Below are 16,621 nucleotides of genomic sequence, written 5' to 3' on the forward strand. Positions count from 1 at the left end.
CTTTCTCTGGTCAAACATTCAGTCATATTTTGTTTTCTTTGGGTCAATTTACATTAAAGTATTTTTTTCATGATGATAATAGTTAAGCCTACTATGTACCAGGCTTTATTCTAAATGTGTAGCTTAGGAAACATACTATTTCATCCCCACGATTCTGAGACAGGTACTATTTTAGAGATGGAAAACCCGGCACTGAAAGCAACTTACTGAAAGTCAGATCCTCTAAGCAGAAAGGCTGGGGCTCAAACCCCATGAGCCTGGCCCAGAGTCCCTAGGATAAACGATTCTTTTGCCTCATTTATAAACACATTGGAAAACAATCATTACAGTCTAAACTTAGGCCACTGAGGTAATACTACAGAGGCTAAAAAACACAACCACTGGGCGGGGCACAGTGGTTCATGCCTGCAATCTCAGCACTTTGGAAGGCCAAGGCAGTGTCAGATCACTTGAGTCAGGAGTTCAAGACTAGCCTGACCAACATGGTGAAACCCTGTCTCTCCTAAAAATACAAAAATTAGCCAGATGTGGTGGCACATGCCTGTAGTCCCAGCTACTCAGGAGGCTAGGCTGGAGAAGTGCTCAAATCTGGGAGGTGGAGGTCACAGTAAGCCCAGATCATGCCCCTGCACTCCAGCTTGGATGACAGAGTAAGACTGTCTCAAAAAAAAAAAAAAAAAAAAAAAAATCACTGAAACCAACAATTAAAACTGCAAAACTGGCAGGTACAGTGGCTCATGCCTATAATCTCAGAGTTCTGGGAAGCCAAGGTGGGAGGATCTCTTGAGGCCAGGAGTTCAAGACCAGACTGGCCAACATGGTGAAACCCCACCTCTATTAAAAATACAAATTAATAGCTGGACATGGTGGTGCACACCTGTAATCCCAGCTACTTGGGAGGCTGAGGCATGAGAATCGCTAAAATCTGGCAAATGGATGTTGCGATGAGCTGAGATCTTGCCACTGCACTCCAGCATGGGCGACAGAGCAAGACTGTATCTCAAAAAAAAAAGAAAAACTGTCTCCACCTGATTATTTGATTGCTATCTAACAACAGATTTTTATATAAAAATCAGAAACATACAGACTCTGCAGTTCAAATGCTGTGAAGCACACATGCATGCTTCATGTAGCATGGCGCTCCCTTGGGAAACAAGACTCAGTAAGTGAAGGGCAGGGGCACCTGCTCTGACCCTCCAAATCCCTGGATGAGACAGAGCGCTTTTCCAATCTCTAAGGCCGAGATGGAAGCACATTCTTTACTGTTACTCTATTATCGGCTCGCCTACCCACCAAAATCTTTTCTTCAAAGATGCCGCAGAAGGCTTGGACATGTACACAGTAAAAAGACTGAGAGGGAGGGCAGGGAGGAAAAACATTTGTGAGGAAACAAGTGGATTCCCCTACATGAGAAGTTGCTACATGTGGGAAAAGAAAAATGAAAATGATGTCTTCAAGTAAATGAAGACTTTTTCCTCCCCTAAGAAAAGTCCCCCCATCATCTTACTGTGATTCTCAGGTAATGCATGCAAAAGGGAATATTTCTCAAAGTAACTAAAGAAGTTAAAAGAGATTGGGAGCCTTTGATAATTATAGCATTAGATGAGACATACAAAAAATTATGAAAAAACAAATCACTTTCAAACAGATACCTGTAAAAGAGATAAGATGCTGGAAACCTCATAGAAAGTCATTCTTTCATTGGCCCCAATTTTCCAATTCTACTGACAATTAATCAGGACCACTTAGATCTTCTGTTCTAAGGCTAATAAATCTTAACTCCTGCTTAACAGTTATGCTAGGGCAGGTGTGGTGGCTCCTGCCTGTAATCTCAGCACTTTGGGAGGCTGAGGGGAGTGGATCACTTGGGGTCAGGAGTTCAAGACCAGCCTGGCCAACATGGCAAAACCATGTTTCCAATAAAAATACAAAAATTAGCCAGGCGTGGTGGTGGACACGTGTAATCCCAGCTGTTTGGGAGGCTGAGGCACGAGAACTGCTTAAACCTGGGAGGCAGAGGTTGCGGAGCTTGCACCACTGCATTCCAGCCTGGGCAACAGAGTGAGACTCAGTCACAAAAAAAAAAAAAAAAGAGTTATGCCTTATCCACAATTTATAGGAAGATAATTATCATAATAGAGAAACACAAAGACTGTAGAATCTTAGATTTCTGGCCCTTTAATACAATTATCTAAGGGTATCTATACTAGTCAGAATTGTTTCCAAATACATAACTCATTCAATGAAATATAAGCGATACCACTACTTACTTGGGAATGGAAGATGGCCAGATAGAAATGTGTTCAGCTGTAATATCATTCACAATGTCCTCCTTTAAAAAGAAAAAGAAAAAAGGTATGATTTACAAAGAAATTTCTTTCCAATCTTTTTTAAATGAAATTATTAAATACTTACCCGAACATTGTGAAGTTTCACAAAGAGTGATAAAATAATAGTCAAAACCAGTGGTTCCTATGAGAAAGAATACACAGTATCCTTAAATAGTGTGTGTATTTATTTAATATTTCTCCTGTCAACCTCACAGACATCAAGCATTTTAAAAGACCCCTGTCTTTTTTAAATTTAGCATCTGCTTTAGAGCAAACTAAAAGTCAATTTTATTTTTAATTGCATAGGGTGGGGAAATCACAGTATGTAATTTACATAAAATTAGCATATTAAATGTATGTCTTAAGGTGCTATCTCCAAGCTCAACTCCTCACCTGACTCTTAAGTGACTTTTTATTCCTTAAAATAATGTTCAAAGGATGAAACCTAAGTTATGTCTAGTAAGTAAATATAGTATTGATCCTAATAAGCAAAAATTAAAAAGCCAGGCTTCACACATCTAGCCCCTATCATGAAGACTTCCTTAAAATTTAAAGAAATGCCTGCTCTGTTCACTAAAACATGGTAAAGTAAATGTAAAACAAACTTTCCAATCAGATTACCCCACCCACCAATAATGATCACTCAAGAAAAGCACATTAACAGGTTACTTTAATAATTTATCTAGAGGCCAGGCAAGGTGACTAACACCTGTAATCCCAGCATTTTTAGGGACCAAGAAGGAAGGATCATTAAAGGCCAGGAGCTGGAAACTAACCTGAGCAAAAAGGCGAGACCTCAACCCTAACAAAAATTAGCTGGGCATAGTGACACGTGCCTGCAAACCCAGCTACTCAGAAAGCTGAGGTGGGAGGATTGCTTAAGCTCAAGAGTTAGAAGATGGAGTGAAACACCTCAGCACTCCAGCTCGGGTGACAAAAACCCCCTTAAAAAAGATAATAATTCAATCAGTTTTTGAAGTAACCAGTATTTTTTAGTCATATTCTACAAAAACCAGCAACGGTAATTAGAGCAATTTTTAATAAAACTTACTCGTAATTTTTTGATAAAAGAAAGCAGTTCACTCCTACAAAACAAAAATTTTTGAATACACATTTATTAATAGAAATCAAGAAAGAAAATTACAGGTGAAGGTTTATTCTTAATGCTCCAATTGTGCAAGTATGAAAAAGAATGTAATAGTCTATTGTTATACTAACCTAGTAACATTTCTTCCCTGTTTTAATCACATGTGAACTCTTTAATACTATCCAACCTGAAACACTGCTGATTTTGAATTCCAGTTGATTAAATGATTTCTTAAAATGACATATAAAGACATTTCCAAAGGTGGCCATGGCACACAGGTGCATCACAGACGAATACTACAGAACTCCTAAGACTGTCCATCTTTATGATGCACAGAATAAAAGCTGACGTTCTTGAAATCAACCTTTAATAGGTTAATAGAATAAATAGCATAAATAGTAAGAACTCAAATGCAACTGACAGAAACATACCAATACATACCGATACATGATACCCAGCGTAGATTCCCTCTGCTTTATTAAACTAACTCTGCCATCGTTTCCTCGCTTGTGCTGACTGGATACACTGCAAATTTGAACAACAACTTCCCAAAGGTCTTTGGCTGTCCGTCTACTTTCTTTAGGGCCTGGAAGTTCTTTGCATGTAGCTGCTAAAAGCTGTCCAAGCTATAACATGGAAAACAAAATACACAAAAGATAATCTATAACGTCATGCATATTAGTTCTATTATCAAGGCACACTGGAGGAAAGATGCAACAACTGCCCAGACAGACTAAGCGCAGCTATTTTATGCTGTGCATTCTGTACAACTGAAGAATTCGGGGCTCGCTGTCTACTGACAGATCTGAATCTGAGAAAGATCCTCTGGTTCAAGCAGACAAACTTTGTCTCTGAACAATTATAGTCTAGTGAAAATGAAAATGAGACAATGCAAAGAGACAGATGATTTATCAAGCGCGGAAAAAAACACAAGTTGCTAAATACACATAGTACGATCCCACATTAGTTACACAGAAAAAAGAAAAGGTGTAATGGAAGGCATACACCAAGATTTTAACTATAGTAAAAGCTCAGGGGGTGAGACTAAAATAATGCTTAGATTTCTCTCTCTCACACGCACACACACACACACACACACACACAGCTTTTAATCACTGAAAAAAATTGTTTTAATGAGAAAAATAAGGAAAGGAATAAGGAAACCGAAGTTGGCAGAAATAAGAGATACAGATTTAAAGCAATTTTTCTCTAAGAAAATTGGTAGCAATTGGGAATGAAGCTTCTGCTCATCTGAGGAGGTAGAAGTGAGGCAGGACAGGTTACACAAAGTGACTGATGTGAATAAAAGCAGCCTCAAGCTCGCCTAAGATGTAGGGAGCGCCCAGAAATAGAGTAGAAAGGCTAAAAGCAAAAAGCAGAGAAAGACTGACTTACATCAAATTCAGAATTTTTTTTTTTTTGGAGACAGGATCTTGCTCTGCACCCAGGCTGGAGTGCAGTGGCACAATCTTGGCTCACTGCAACCTCTGCCTCCTAAGCTCAAACAATTCTTGTACCTCAGCCTCCTGAGTAGCTCGAATTACAGGCATGTGCCACCATGCCCAGCTAATTTCTGTATTTTTGGTAGACACAGGGTTTCACACCATGTTAGCCAGGCTGGTCTCAAGCTCCTGGTCTCAAGTGATTCATCCGCCTCAGGTTCCCAAAGTGCTGAGATTACAGGGATGAGCCACAGCACCCAGCCAAATTCAGAATTGGGCCCCTTTAGCCCTGTTCATATTAACTTTTATACCCCATGCCTCTTGTAGAGGGTGAAGTAGTGAGCAATTCTGAATTCATCAGGAACCCCTGGTTCCTACTGAAAATGGACCTATAAAGTTTTCTAGGGATCCCTACTGCTTACAGTCGCTTTTTTACGGAGGTGGCAAGATTGTGATAAAGACAAAAACTGGCAGTTCTTCCCACATTTTTTTATTATGAAAAATTTTAAACAGAAAAATCAAAAGAATAGTTCAATAAATACCTGACACATTGTGACTATTCTGCCATGTTTGCTTTATATATCAACATAAACTGTTTTGTTAAACCATATTAAACTAAGTTAGGCACATTTCAGCCCTAAATGCTTCCATATACATCTTCTAAGAACAAGGACATTCTTCTCCATAGCCGCAACTCTGTGATCATGAAAATTAACAAGAGTACTGTGGCTTTCCAAAGCTAGTGAGAATAACATAAAAACCCTACCTATACTAGGTGAATGGACATGGACCAATAGCCTAGCAGACATTTCATCCAGCATGCTCCCCTAACATACTCTTCTCTGACAACTGGGATCACAATACACAGCTATTTACTACAGTGTAATGCCAGGGCTACGGTAGCTCTTAGCTCAAACTCATCTGCTGTTGTCAATGATCACATGCTTTAGGTCACTAAATGTATTTATTTTTTAATATATTTTATTGCACTTTAGGTAATTAAATTTATTACGTAAGTTTAAAAGAATTTTCAGGGCTGGGCACGGTGGCTCACAACTGTAATCCTAGCACTTTGGGAGGCCAAGGCGGGCAGATCACCTGAGGTTGGGAGTTCGAGACCAGCCTGGCCAACACGGCAAAACCCCATCTCTACTAAAAATACAAAATTAGCCAGACACGGTGGCACACGCCTGTAATCTGCTACCCTGGAGGCTGAGGCAGGAGAATCACTTGAACATGGGAGGCAGGAGTTGCAGTGAGCTGAGATCACACCATTGCACTCCAGCCTGGGCAACAAGACGGAAACTCCATCTCAAAAAAAAAAAGAATTTTCAGAGGTCTTAGGCCCCAAACCAATTGAATTCCACAAACATTCTTGAGCACCTATATGTGCTAGGCATCATGGAAAGCACAACATAAAAATCAACTGCCCTGAAGCGGCTCATTATAGAGAAGACAAGTGGACAAATAACTTACTATTCAGCATAAACACCATAAAAGAAGTACCTCAACGGTACAACAGCAGCAGCATCAGTACAACAGTACAAAGGCAGCAAGGAGAGGAAGCAAGTCACTTATTTACACAGAAAAGAACATGAGAAAGCATCAGAGAAATCACACGAACAGGCAAAGCTGGGAAGGACATTCAGGCTAAGACGACAAACAGCGTGTGCACAGGTGCAGAATGAGAAACATGGCATGGGCATGCTAGTGCTGCCAGCACAGGGTTGGAAGGTCAAGGGGCAGCAGAGCTGCACCTGGAGAAGCAGCACGCACACTTTAAGAGGCCTGGCAGGCCACATGAACAACCTAAGGTTTTAGCCTACACTAGCACCACTGTGACTGCCAACCCCTCCTACTGCTACCTAGACTTTTACCATGCAAAGTGCCTATAAATCCTGTGCCCTTCCCATTATGTGGCACTGCCTCCCACTCTCATCTAAGGGACACACTAGACAGTTTCATGTTATTTCAAAAGGGTGTATTTTAGTCATATGCTTACAAATTTTCTGTTCCTATTTGTGATTATATAATACATATTTAAGAAAATATGTAACAATTATAAAACACTAAAATCACCTAATATCCCATTAACCAGAGATAATGGTTAATATCCTTTCAGACTTTTTCCTACATGTGTGTGTGTGTCGTGTGTATTCCACACTACATTGGAAGAATGGAAACTGATCCAAATTGTATTTTTTTCAAAACACGATCCCTCATTCTAAACTTAATTCCTTTTTCCTTGACATTAACAAGGCAGTGAGGCCAATTATGTATGGAAGGTGGCACACAAAACCCTAACCACCAAATGACACGAGGAGACACCTAAGTGACTTTTCTTTAACAAAGTCACCACACATCCTTCCTCTTCTGGACCAGAACAGGGGAACTGCAGGAAGCAGTGAGATAGCCTCTCCCAGAGTTAGGCAACCTACAAAACAATTTCCTGTGTCCTTACACATTGCAGACCCTCAAGCATTCATTACACAATCATATGCCTATCTCTCCTGCTGCACAGCTCCACAGAATTCACTGCCAGAGGTAAAGAGAAAAGTTACTACACTGTCTTAGCACTAGGCAACAAGCTACACAATTCTACATGCAAATGACAGTAACACTGGAACAAAATGGTTCCCTCATCTGATTTTCTTAAGGCTAAGAAAAGACCGTTGGGCATAATAAGACAAGTGCCCAAGATATTAAGAACTCATATGCCAGAAAGTTCACTAAAGAGATAGATATGATTCAGGCCAGGCACAGTGGCTATGCCTGTAATCCCAGCACTTTGGGAGGCCCCAGGTGGGTGGATCACCTGAGGTGAGGAGTTAGAGACCAGCCACGGCAAAACCCTATTTCTATGAAAAATACAAAAAAAAAATTAGCCAGGTGTGGTGGTGAACACCTGTAAACTCAGCTACTTGGGAGGCTGAGGCACAAGAATCACTTGAACCTAGAAGGCGTAGGTTGCAGTGAGTCGAGATGGTGCCACTGCACTCCAGCCTGAGCGACAGAGAGGACTCCATCTCCAAAAAAAAAAAAAAAAAAAAGAAATAGATATAATTCAATGTCTGAAACTTCAAAGAAAAGGCTAATTCAAGTATAGCAATTTTCCTGAGCAAGTGTAAAGACAACAAAAAGGGGGGGAAAACTGAAGAAATCTACAAACTCTCAATAAATCCTCAAAGGGTACAAATGAAATGAGCTCAGGTTTTAAAAGGACAAACATGAAATATGAAGGAAGAAAAAAGTAACCAAACACAAATGTTACAAAGTGGTACAGTTTTACAAGAGTTCCTGGATAAACAGATTTAAAGGATTAAGTATCATTAAAGACAAGTTGGTGAAATAAGGACAAAGAACACAAAGTAATACCAACAATTAGAAACAATTAGAAGATATGAAGGACCAAATATACCCAAAAAGGGAGAGAGGGACTTACTATGTGAGATCTCATGTTTTATTTTTTTAATTGTAAGACCAGAAAGCGAGAAAGTCCACTACTTATTCAGAGTGTGTATAGTATTAACATATCAAAGATATAATCTTAGCAAATACCTCCAGTTTCTCTTTAGTTTTGATATTTTCTGTACTCAGAAGCACTTTAGGTTGCAAAGGATATAATTAAGACAATGAAATAAACAAATTACCACTAATTCTTTCATTAGAGGAATAATTACTAATAGCAAACTCATTAGAGATTCAGACATATCAAACTTAGAAGGGTAAAATTCTAAAGGAGGGTACAGTGTTCAAACGGAAACAAGAAGAGCATCCCTGATGGCATCCATCAGTTCTAGAGCATGACTATAGCAACCAAAGCAAAGAAAGTGAAGCTCTCACTACCTTAGGATTACACCAGTGTGTTGTCTGTCAACTAAATCATCTGTGACTACATGCTCATGAACTAGATGGTGTTAAAAAATACATTAGAGCACGATGAAATGCATCAATTACCAAAAACGATCAAAATTATCATTTGTCCAATCATCTGTATCATAGAAATTAGACACGTTCCCAAAGTAGTGTAAAGTTAAACAAGTATAATAATACTATCCTAATAATCCTTTTATTTAAACATTAATTACCTTCACATATGGATTACTCTGAAGCAAAAATGCAGGAACTTGGAGTGTAAGGTATTCATTTTCCCTCCAGTTTAACATAAAGGCAACACACTCCTCAGCTATAACTTGACGAAGAGGAATATCTAAAAAGCAAAGAAGAAAACGGTTGGAATTACTATCACAACACTAAAGTAAGAACAAAGCAAACACTTTCCCAGAGTTCAACTGAATAAAAAAACTGGCCGGCTACTGTGACTCATACCTGCAATCCCAACACTTTGGGAGGCCAAGGCAGGAGGTTCACTTGAGGCCAAGAGTTTGAGAGCAGCCTGGGCAAGAGTGAAACCTTGTCTCAAAAACAACAAAATTTTGAAGAGACAGGGTCTCGCTCTGTAGCCCAGTATGGTGTACAGTGGTGTGATCATGGTTCACTGCTGCCTTGACCTCCCAGGCTCAAGTGATCCTTCCATCTCAACCTCCCCAAGTAGCTAGGAGCACAGGTCCCACCACACCTGGCTAATTTTTGCATTTTTGTAGAGATGGGGTCTCATTATGTTGTCCAGGTTGGTCTCGAACTCCTAAGCTCAAGAGATCCACATGCCTCAGCCTCCCAAAGTGCTGAGATTTCAGGTGTGAGCCACCATGCTTGGCTACAAAAAATGTTTTAAAAATTAACCAAGTGTGGTAACATGTGCCTGTATTTGGGAGGCTGAGGCAGGAGGATCTCTGGAGCCCAAAAGTTTCAGGTTACAATGAGCTATGACCATGCCAATGCAGCCGTCCTGGATGACAGAGCAAGACCCTGTCTCAATCAATCAATCAATAAAATTTGAAAACCAATAGCTACAGAAAAAATAAAAATAAAAAAATACTAACATTTCACACATTTCTGCAAAATTTCCCAACAATAGCTTGCATGTTCCCCCCATTAATCAACAAAATCACCTATCGTTAGGAGTCAACATTTCTTTGTGTAAATCTAAGAGTAGTAGACACTTATCTTCCAGAAGTTTATCATTCAAGTGAGCAGACAACAATCACACAAATAAAACAAGTACAAAATAGTATGGAATTGGCTGGGCACGATGGCTCATGCCTGTAATCCTAGCACTTTGGGAGGCCGAGGTGGGTGGATCACCTGAGATCAGGAGTTCAAGACCATCCTGGCCATCATGGTGAAACCCCAACTTTAAAAAAAAAAGACTTCTTTTCCAAAATAGTATGGAATAAACTTTCAGCACATGTATAGCAAAGTAGGTAAACCATATAATCAAACTGTAATAAAATCTGAGTTGACATATTTATCCTATTTTTTTTTCTGATTAAAATACTCATAAGAGATAGTCATTCAACAAACATTTACTCCATCAGAAACAATTTTAGGTAAGTAATATGAAAACAACAACCCAGGCTTATTTTTAACATTTTTCCTTTGAAATAAATAATTGTTAAATATACCCTAATATATTGTGATTTTTTTGTGGCTCAAAGTATGTAACATCAGGTTTTAATGTACTTCAGGAAAAAGGCAAAGAAACCAAAATGAATCCTGAATAACAATGTTAAGACTGAAAATGGGGAGATTTATTAAACGTCTCCTTTTCTAGGGTAACTATATTTCTCAGTTTTTCTAAAAAGATAGGGCCTATGACTTTAACTCTCAACTTACTCCAAAAGAAAAAAGATTTGACATAACAAAAAAGATGCATAAGAACACAACAAAATAAAAATACATTATTTGCATCATCTTCTAAAGAAGGAACAGGCCAGGTGCGGTGGCTCACGCCTGTAATCCCAGCTACTAAGGAGGCTGAGGCAGGAGAATCATGTGAACCTAGGAGGTGGAGGCTGCAGTGAGCCAAGATCGTGTCACTGTACTCCACCCTGGGTGACAGAGTAAGACTTCATCTCAAAAAAAAAAAAAAGAAGAAGAAGAAGAAATGAAGACAGAAGTGAGATTAGTTCCCCAAATACATGCACATCATTGAGTTCTAACATTTTGCCAAAAGGATTCCTTTCATCATCAGGCACTCTCACTCAAGGCTTCATCACCTGACACTCTGATTAGTAATACCAGCTGACTAGAGAATAATTTTTTTTGAGGTGGAGTCTGGCTCTGTCACCCAGGCTAAACTGCAGTGGTGCGATCTTGGCTCACTGCAACCTCCACCTCCTGGGCTCAAGCGATTCTTCTGCCTCAACCTCCCGAGTAGCTGGGACAACAGGCACGTGCCACCACACCTGGCTAATTTTTGTATTTTTAGTAGAGATGGGGTTTCGCCATATTGATTGGCCAGGCTGGTCTCGAACTCCTGACCTTGTGATCCACCCGCCTCAGCCTCCCAAAGTGCTGGAATTATAGGAATGAGCTACTGTGCCCAGCCTAGAGGAATAATTCTTAAGGGAGAATTAGAATCTAGAAACGGGTCCCTGAGTTCGAGACCAGTCTGGGCAACATGGCGAAACCCCGTCACTACAGAAAAATACGACAACTAGCCAGTTGTGGTGGTGAACACCTGTAGTCCCAGCTACCAAGGGAGGCTGAATTGGAGCCTTGCTTGAGCCCAGGAGATGGAGGAATAGAAAGAAGCCCTGGCTCAAAAAATAAAAATTAAAAAAATTTTTAAAAAGGCATCCTACTTAGCTACAAAGGTATTAAAAGTCAAGGTCTCTCTCCAGACATATAATTGGTCTTGGAATAAATTTGTAGCCCCCGCATCCCACCTTTTTTTTGAGACAGGGTCTCACTTTGTCACCCCAGCTGGAGAGCAGTGGTGCTATCTCAGCTTGCTGCAGCCTCGATCTACCTGGCTCAGACAATCTTCCTAACTCGGCCTCCCTGAGCCTCCATGATAGCTGGGACTCTAGGTACGCACTACCATGCCCAGGTAATTTCCGTATTTTTTTGTAGAGAGGAAGTCTCCCTATGTTGCCAGGGTGGTCTCAAACTCCTGGCCTCAAGCTGTGCTCCTGCCTCAGCCTGGGATGAGCTGGAATGATTACAGGGGTGAGCAACCATGCCTGGCCCCTTATTTCTATAAAAACTAAAAAGTTGAATTTCTTGTCAGTTAAGATCACTTCTTGTTCCTGATAATAAAGCCAGGTAGACCCACGTAAAAGAGTGCTTCCCTTTCTGTGTTCTACAGAGGGGCATGCATCTAATTCATCCAAAAACTGGCCTTCTAACACTAGGGAATTTTTTTCTTAAAGGAGAACAGAAAAGGTGGCAGATGATGCTCTCCATGGAGAGACCATGCCTATCAACCCTGACGCTTTCGGCGGCACTGGAGAACAGAGCTGTGAGACATCACAGCCACGAGGCTATGCCAGACTCAGATAGCTTAGTCCGTAACTGAGGCCTGGTCAAAGTCAAAGACAAGAACTGTACCTGCGGAAAAAGATCGTTTTAGTGTTCCTCCCATTTGAAACAATAGCACCTTTCCTTTTTTTTTTTGAGACTGAGTTTCACTCTTGTCCAGGCTGGAGTGCAGTGGTGCGACATCAGCTCATCACAACCTCTGCCTCCTAGGTTCAAGTGATTCTCCTGCCTCAGCCTCCCGAGTAGCTGGAATTACAGGCATGCACCACCATGCCCGGCTATTTTTTGTATTTTTAGTAGAGACAGGGTTTCTCCATGTTAGCCAGGCTGGTCTTGATCTCCTGGCCTCCAGTGATCTGCCCACCTCGCCCTCCCAAAGTGCTGGAATTACAGGCACGAGCCACCACACCCAGACTCCTCATTTTTGTTTTTTTTTTAAATTTTCAGTACTGTTTATACTGTTTATAGGCACAAGCTACAGGACAAGTTGCTGAACATTTAATAAGTTAGGAGTTTACAAAAATTATATGCAGTGCTATCAGTCCTTTACCCTCCCTACGCCCAAAAAACTGATGTGAACTACAAAGTGCTAAGCCGAAACGGTAGTGCAAAGACTAGTTGTTCAAAGGCATTTTCACCCATTTCAAAGAGTAAGAGCACAGCCTTCAGAGTTGGGCTCATGGAGTAAAGTCATAGTTCTGTCTCTTCCTGTGTGACTGTGGACAAATTCCTCAACCTCTCCGCACCTCAGTTTCTTAGTTATGAAACAGGGATAAGGAAATAGCTGCTTCACGGAGCTGCTACGAGGACTAAATGAGTTATGCACCTAAAGCTTACAACAATGCCTAACATGTAGTTAGCACTCAACAAACAGGGTTTAAAAATTCTTTCTGATTTTAGAAAAACCCTGTATGGAAAACCTACCTCCTGCTTTTAAAAAGGAAACATGTATATAAGCAGCACGTGTGCTTTAGTGCCAGCATATTGTTAGATCAATTCTCATGAACACATTACAACATTTAAGAGCACTGATGTGTTAAAGGTCAAAGGCATTCTCTCTATAAAGTACTAAAAAGTTGGGATCTATGACTGCATGCCCCTGCTGGAAATCAGACTTTAATTAGAAATTAACCCAGACTCAAGACGGTAGCACTTGTTTCTGTTCCGACACATTACTGGCATCTTCCTTTACGATGCAATTTCACTGTTTATACTATTAAATGTGTACAGTATGATTTAATTGCTCTAAATACTCCTAAAATAGAAAAGAAGCTCCTTTAAGAAAGATTTATATGTCATAGATGATCATTTATATAGTAAGCCCCTTTTCATAGTAAGACATTTACAATCAGAATTAAGCACCCAAGATCTTTTCCTAAAGTAGACACAGGTGAATTTCTAGCCCACTGGCAATCAGTGTGAGGGCATTTTGTGGTTGTAACGAGAAAATAAAACTTCAACCTGTATACTCAAGGACATTCTGATTCTTTCAAACACTGGAAAATTGCAATATAGTTTCTCTAGTGTGTAGAAGTATCCCCCAAAATTGATGTGTACCTGGAACCTGAGAATGTGACCTTATTTGGAAAGTCTTTGCAGATGTAATTAGATATGAGGAGGTCAGCTGGATTAGGGTGGAACCTAGATCCAATGACCGGTGTCCTTACAAGGAGAGAACACAGACATACACAATGAGAAGGCCACATGAAGACAGCCGCAGAGACTGGAGCAATGCGGCCACAAGCCAAAGATTGCTGGGCCACTGGAAGCTAGGAAGACACAAAACAAAGAGTCTTTCTTGGAGCCTCTGGGGGCAGCACAGCCCTGCAGACACTTCGACTTCAGACATGCGGCCTCCAGAACTGGGAGAGAATACATTTGTTTTTGTTTTTGTTTTTTTTATGAGACGGAGTTTCCCTCTTGTTACCCAGGCTGGAGTGCAATGGCGCAATCTCGGCTCACCGCAACCTCTGCCTCCTGGGTTTAGGCAATTCTCCTGCCTCAGCCTCCCGAGTAGTTGGGATTACAGGCGCGCGCCACCATGCCCAGCTAATTTTTTGTATTTTTAGTAGAGACGGGGTTTCACCATGTTGACCAGGATGGTCTCGATCTCTTGACCTCGTGATCCACCCACCTCAGCCTCCCAAAGTGCTGGGATTACAGGCTTGAGCCACCGCGCCCGGCCTACATTTCTGTTGTTTTAAGTCACCCAGTTTGTGGTACCTTGTTACAGAAATCCCAGGGAACGAACGGTTTCCTTCATTTTTCCCAATGTTCTCAAGTGAACACCAAACCCAAATTCTGTTTTAGGACTAAAATAACTTTTTTTTAAAGATGTCAGACTCAAGTAAATGTTCTTTTAAATTTTCCCCCACAATTATTTGAGTACTGAGTTTCAGAAATTTGTCTTTGTGAAAGTCTTACCAGGAAGCCTCATTTCCAGATAGCCTCGGACCCTACTAATAAGGTCGGATGGTGGTCTCTCTCCTGCCTGCCCTGTCCCAGCTTCGTGTGTATGAATATCCAAAAGCAACATCTCATTCAGCATGACCTGACGAAGCTTTGGTGAGAACTCTGTTACCAACTCCAAACAAGCAGCAAAGAGCTGTTTAGCATGGGAGAAGTCCTATGAAAAGAAAAGGAACAGCCTGGGTCACCTTTCCTTTGGAGCCAAAAAATGTGTGTCTTTATGATGACAGAGCAAAGAGGTGAAGGATTAATTCAAATGGTTAACGTTGCTTATCTCAGGTAGTGATGCTAGACTCTCTTTTCATCGTCCCTGTATTATTGATTTATTCCAATAAATACTTAATACCTTTGTAATTAAAAAATCCAGTAAACAATATAAAATACATGCTGTATTGTTAAACATGTTTTATAAAATTTATAAAATAACCAAAGACTTCCATGTTTATGTGGGTGCAAAATTCTATTACAAACACCCTTCTCCATCCAACATATTCAGAATTAGATCACAGACCATTCAAGGGTCGCACATTCTAAAATCTTCGCACACCACCATACTAGCCTAAAAAATTGGCTAACAAATCAAGTAAATTCAATCAGCTATGATCTAAGTCCTTTCCTACTCATCTCACTCACGTTTCCAAAGACTAGATTCTATTTCTCCACATACTTCACTCCAATCATCTGGCTTCTACCCCCATCTTTACAAAGAAATAGCTCTCATAAGCCAAAGATCTTTTAATTGTCCAATCTACTAAACACTTGTCTGTTATCTTACAGGAATGAAGAGCTGCGACTCGGTGCTATGTATCATCCTTTTCCTGACATTTTCTTTTCCCCTAGCAATTACACCCTCTACATCTGTCTGCCACCACTCTTTCCTGGACTTAGTGTTGCATTCCCTAGGGTCTCATGCTCTTTATATTCTCTCTGGGTGATCTTTGGTAACTCCCAAATCTGTAACTCCAGTCCAGACCATTCTCCAAGCTTCAGGCTGTTTCCAACCATAGCCTCAAATTAAAATTGTAAACATAGACTCATTATCTGCTCTGCAAAAATGCGCTTCTGCACATTCACTCGCTGGCACTGCCACCTGTTCTGACTCCCAAACCAGAAGTCTGAGCATCACGCTCAACTCTTTCTCCCTCTCTTGCCTTCGACATTAAATCACTTACCAATTGCTTCCAGATTTTACCTCCTAAATATTTCGCTAACATGTTTTCTTCTATCCCTTCTAACACTTGTGACACTTACTGGCTGTGTGTCCTTGGAGAATGTAATACCTTTAAAACTGAGATCATACCTTTCACAAACTTGAAATGAAATAACAAATGTATATGAAATTGCAGAACAGTCTCTGTGCCCAATAATGTTATGTTAGGTGTGGAAAGAGAAAAGCTGTTAACTACATTCCCCCATTAAAACTTTTCAATGGCTTATAATTGTCTCATGATGCACTATCCAATATGGCAGCCACTAGCTAGATGTGGCTATTGAGCATGTGAAATGTGACCCAGTCCAAATTGAGAGATTCTATAAAGTATAAAATACTTACTGGATTTGGAAGACTTAGCACATATATTTTTAAAAGAATGCAAAACATCTCAACTTTTTCTATCAATTACAGGTTGAAATGATAGTATAGACATATTGAGTTAAATCATTTAAATCAACCTCACTTTATGAAATTATAGATTACATACATGGCCGACATTATGTTTCCACTGGACAATGCTGGTCTAGAGCTGCAGTTCTCAAACTTTAGCATGCAACAAAATTACTTCGAGGGCTTATTTTAAAAGATGTTGTGCCCCATCCCAGAATTTGATTCATTAGGTCTAGGATGGGGCCCCAGAATTTGTATTTCCAGCAAGTTCTGGCCATGTTTAGTGGCTCATGCCTGTAATGCT

General features: G+C 40.3%; 1 protein-coding gene across 3 annotated transcripts in view; it reads right to left on the reverse strand.

The window, feature by feature from the left end:
* The window catches only part of INTS8 (integrator complex subunit 8), a 57,095-nt gene that overhangs the window by 9,721 nt on the left and 30,753 nt on the right, over positions 1–16,621 (reverse strand). For all 3 annotated transcript variants that reach the window (XM_078352667.1, XM_035277156.3, XM_078352666.1), the window contains 6 exons: positions 14,670–14,871; positions 8,948–9,069; positions 3,859–4,043; positions 3,382–3,415; positions 2,416–2,472; positions 2,271–2,332 (listed from right to left, as the gene is read on the reverse strand). In XM_078352667.1, coding sequence (XP_078208793.1) covers positions 2,271–2,332; positions 2,416–2,472; positions 3,382–3,415; positions 3,859–4,043; positions 8,948–9,069; positions 14,670–14,871 — 662 coding nt within the window. The remainder of the gene's footprint in view (positions 1–2,270; positions 2,333–2,415; positions 2,473–3,381; positions 3,416–3,858; positions 4,044–8,947; positions 9,070–14,669; positions 14,872–16,621) is intronic.

Source organism: Callithrix jacchus, chromosome 16 (assembly GCF_049354715.1).
Source record: "Callithrix jacchus isolate 240 chromosome 16, calJac240_pri, whole genome shotgun sequence".
NCBI lineage: Eukaryota > Metazoa > Chordata > Mammalia > Primates > Cebidae > Callithrix > Callithrix jacchus.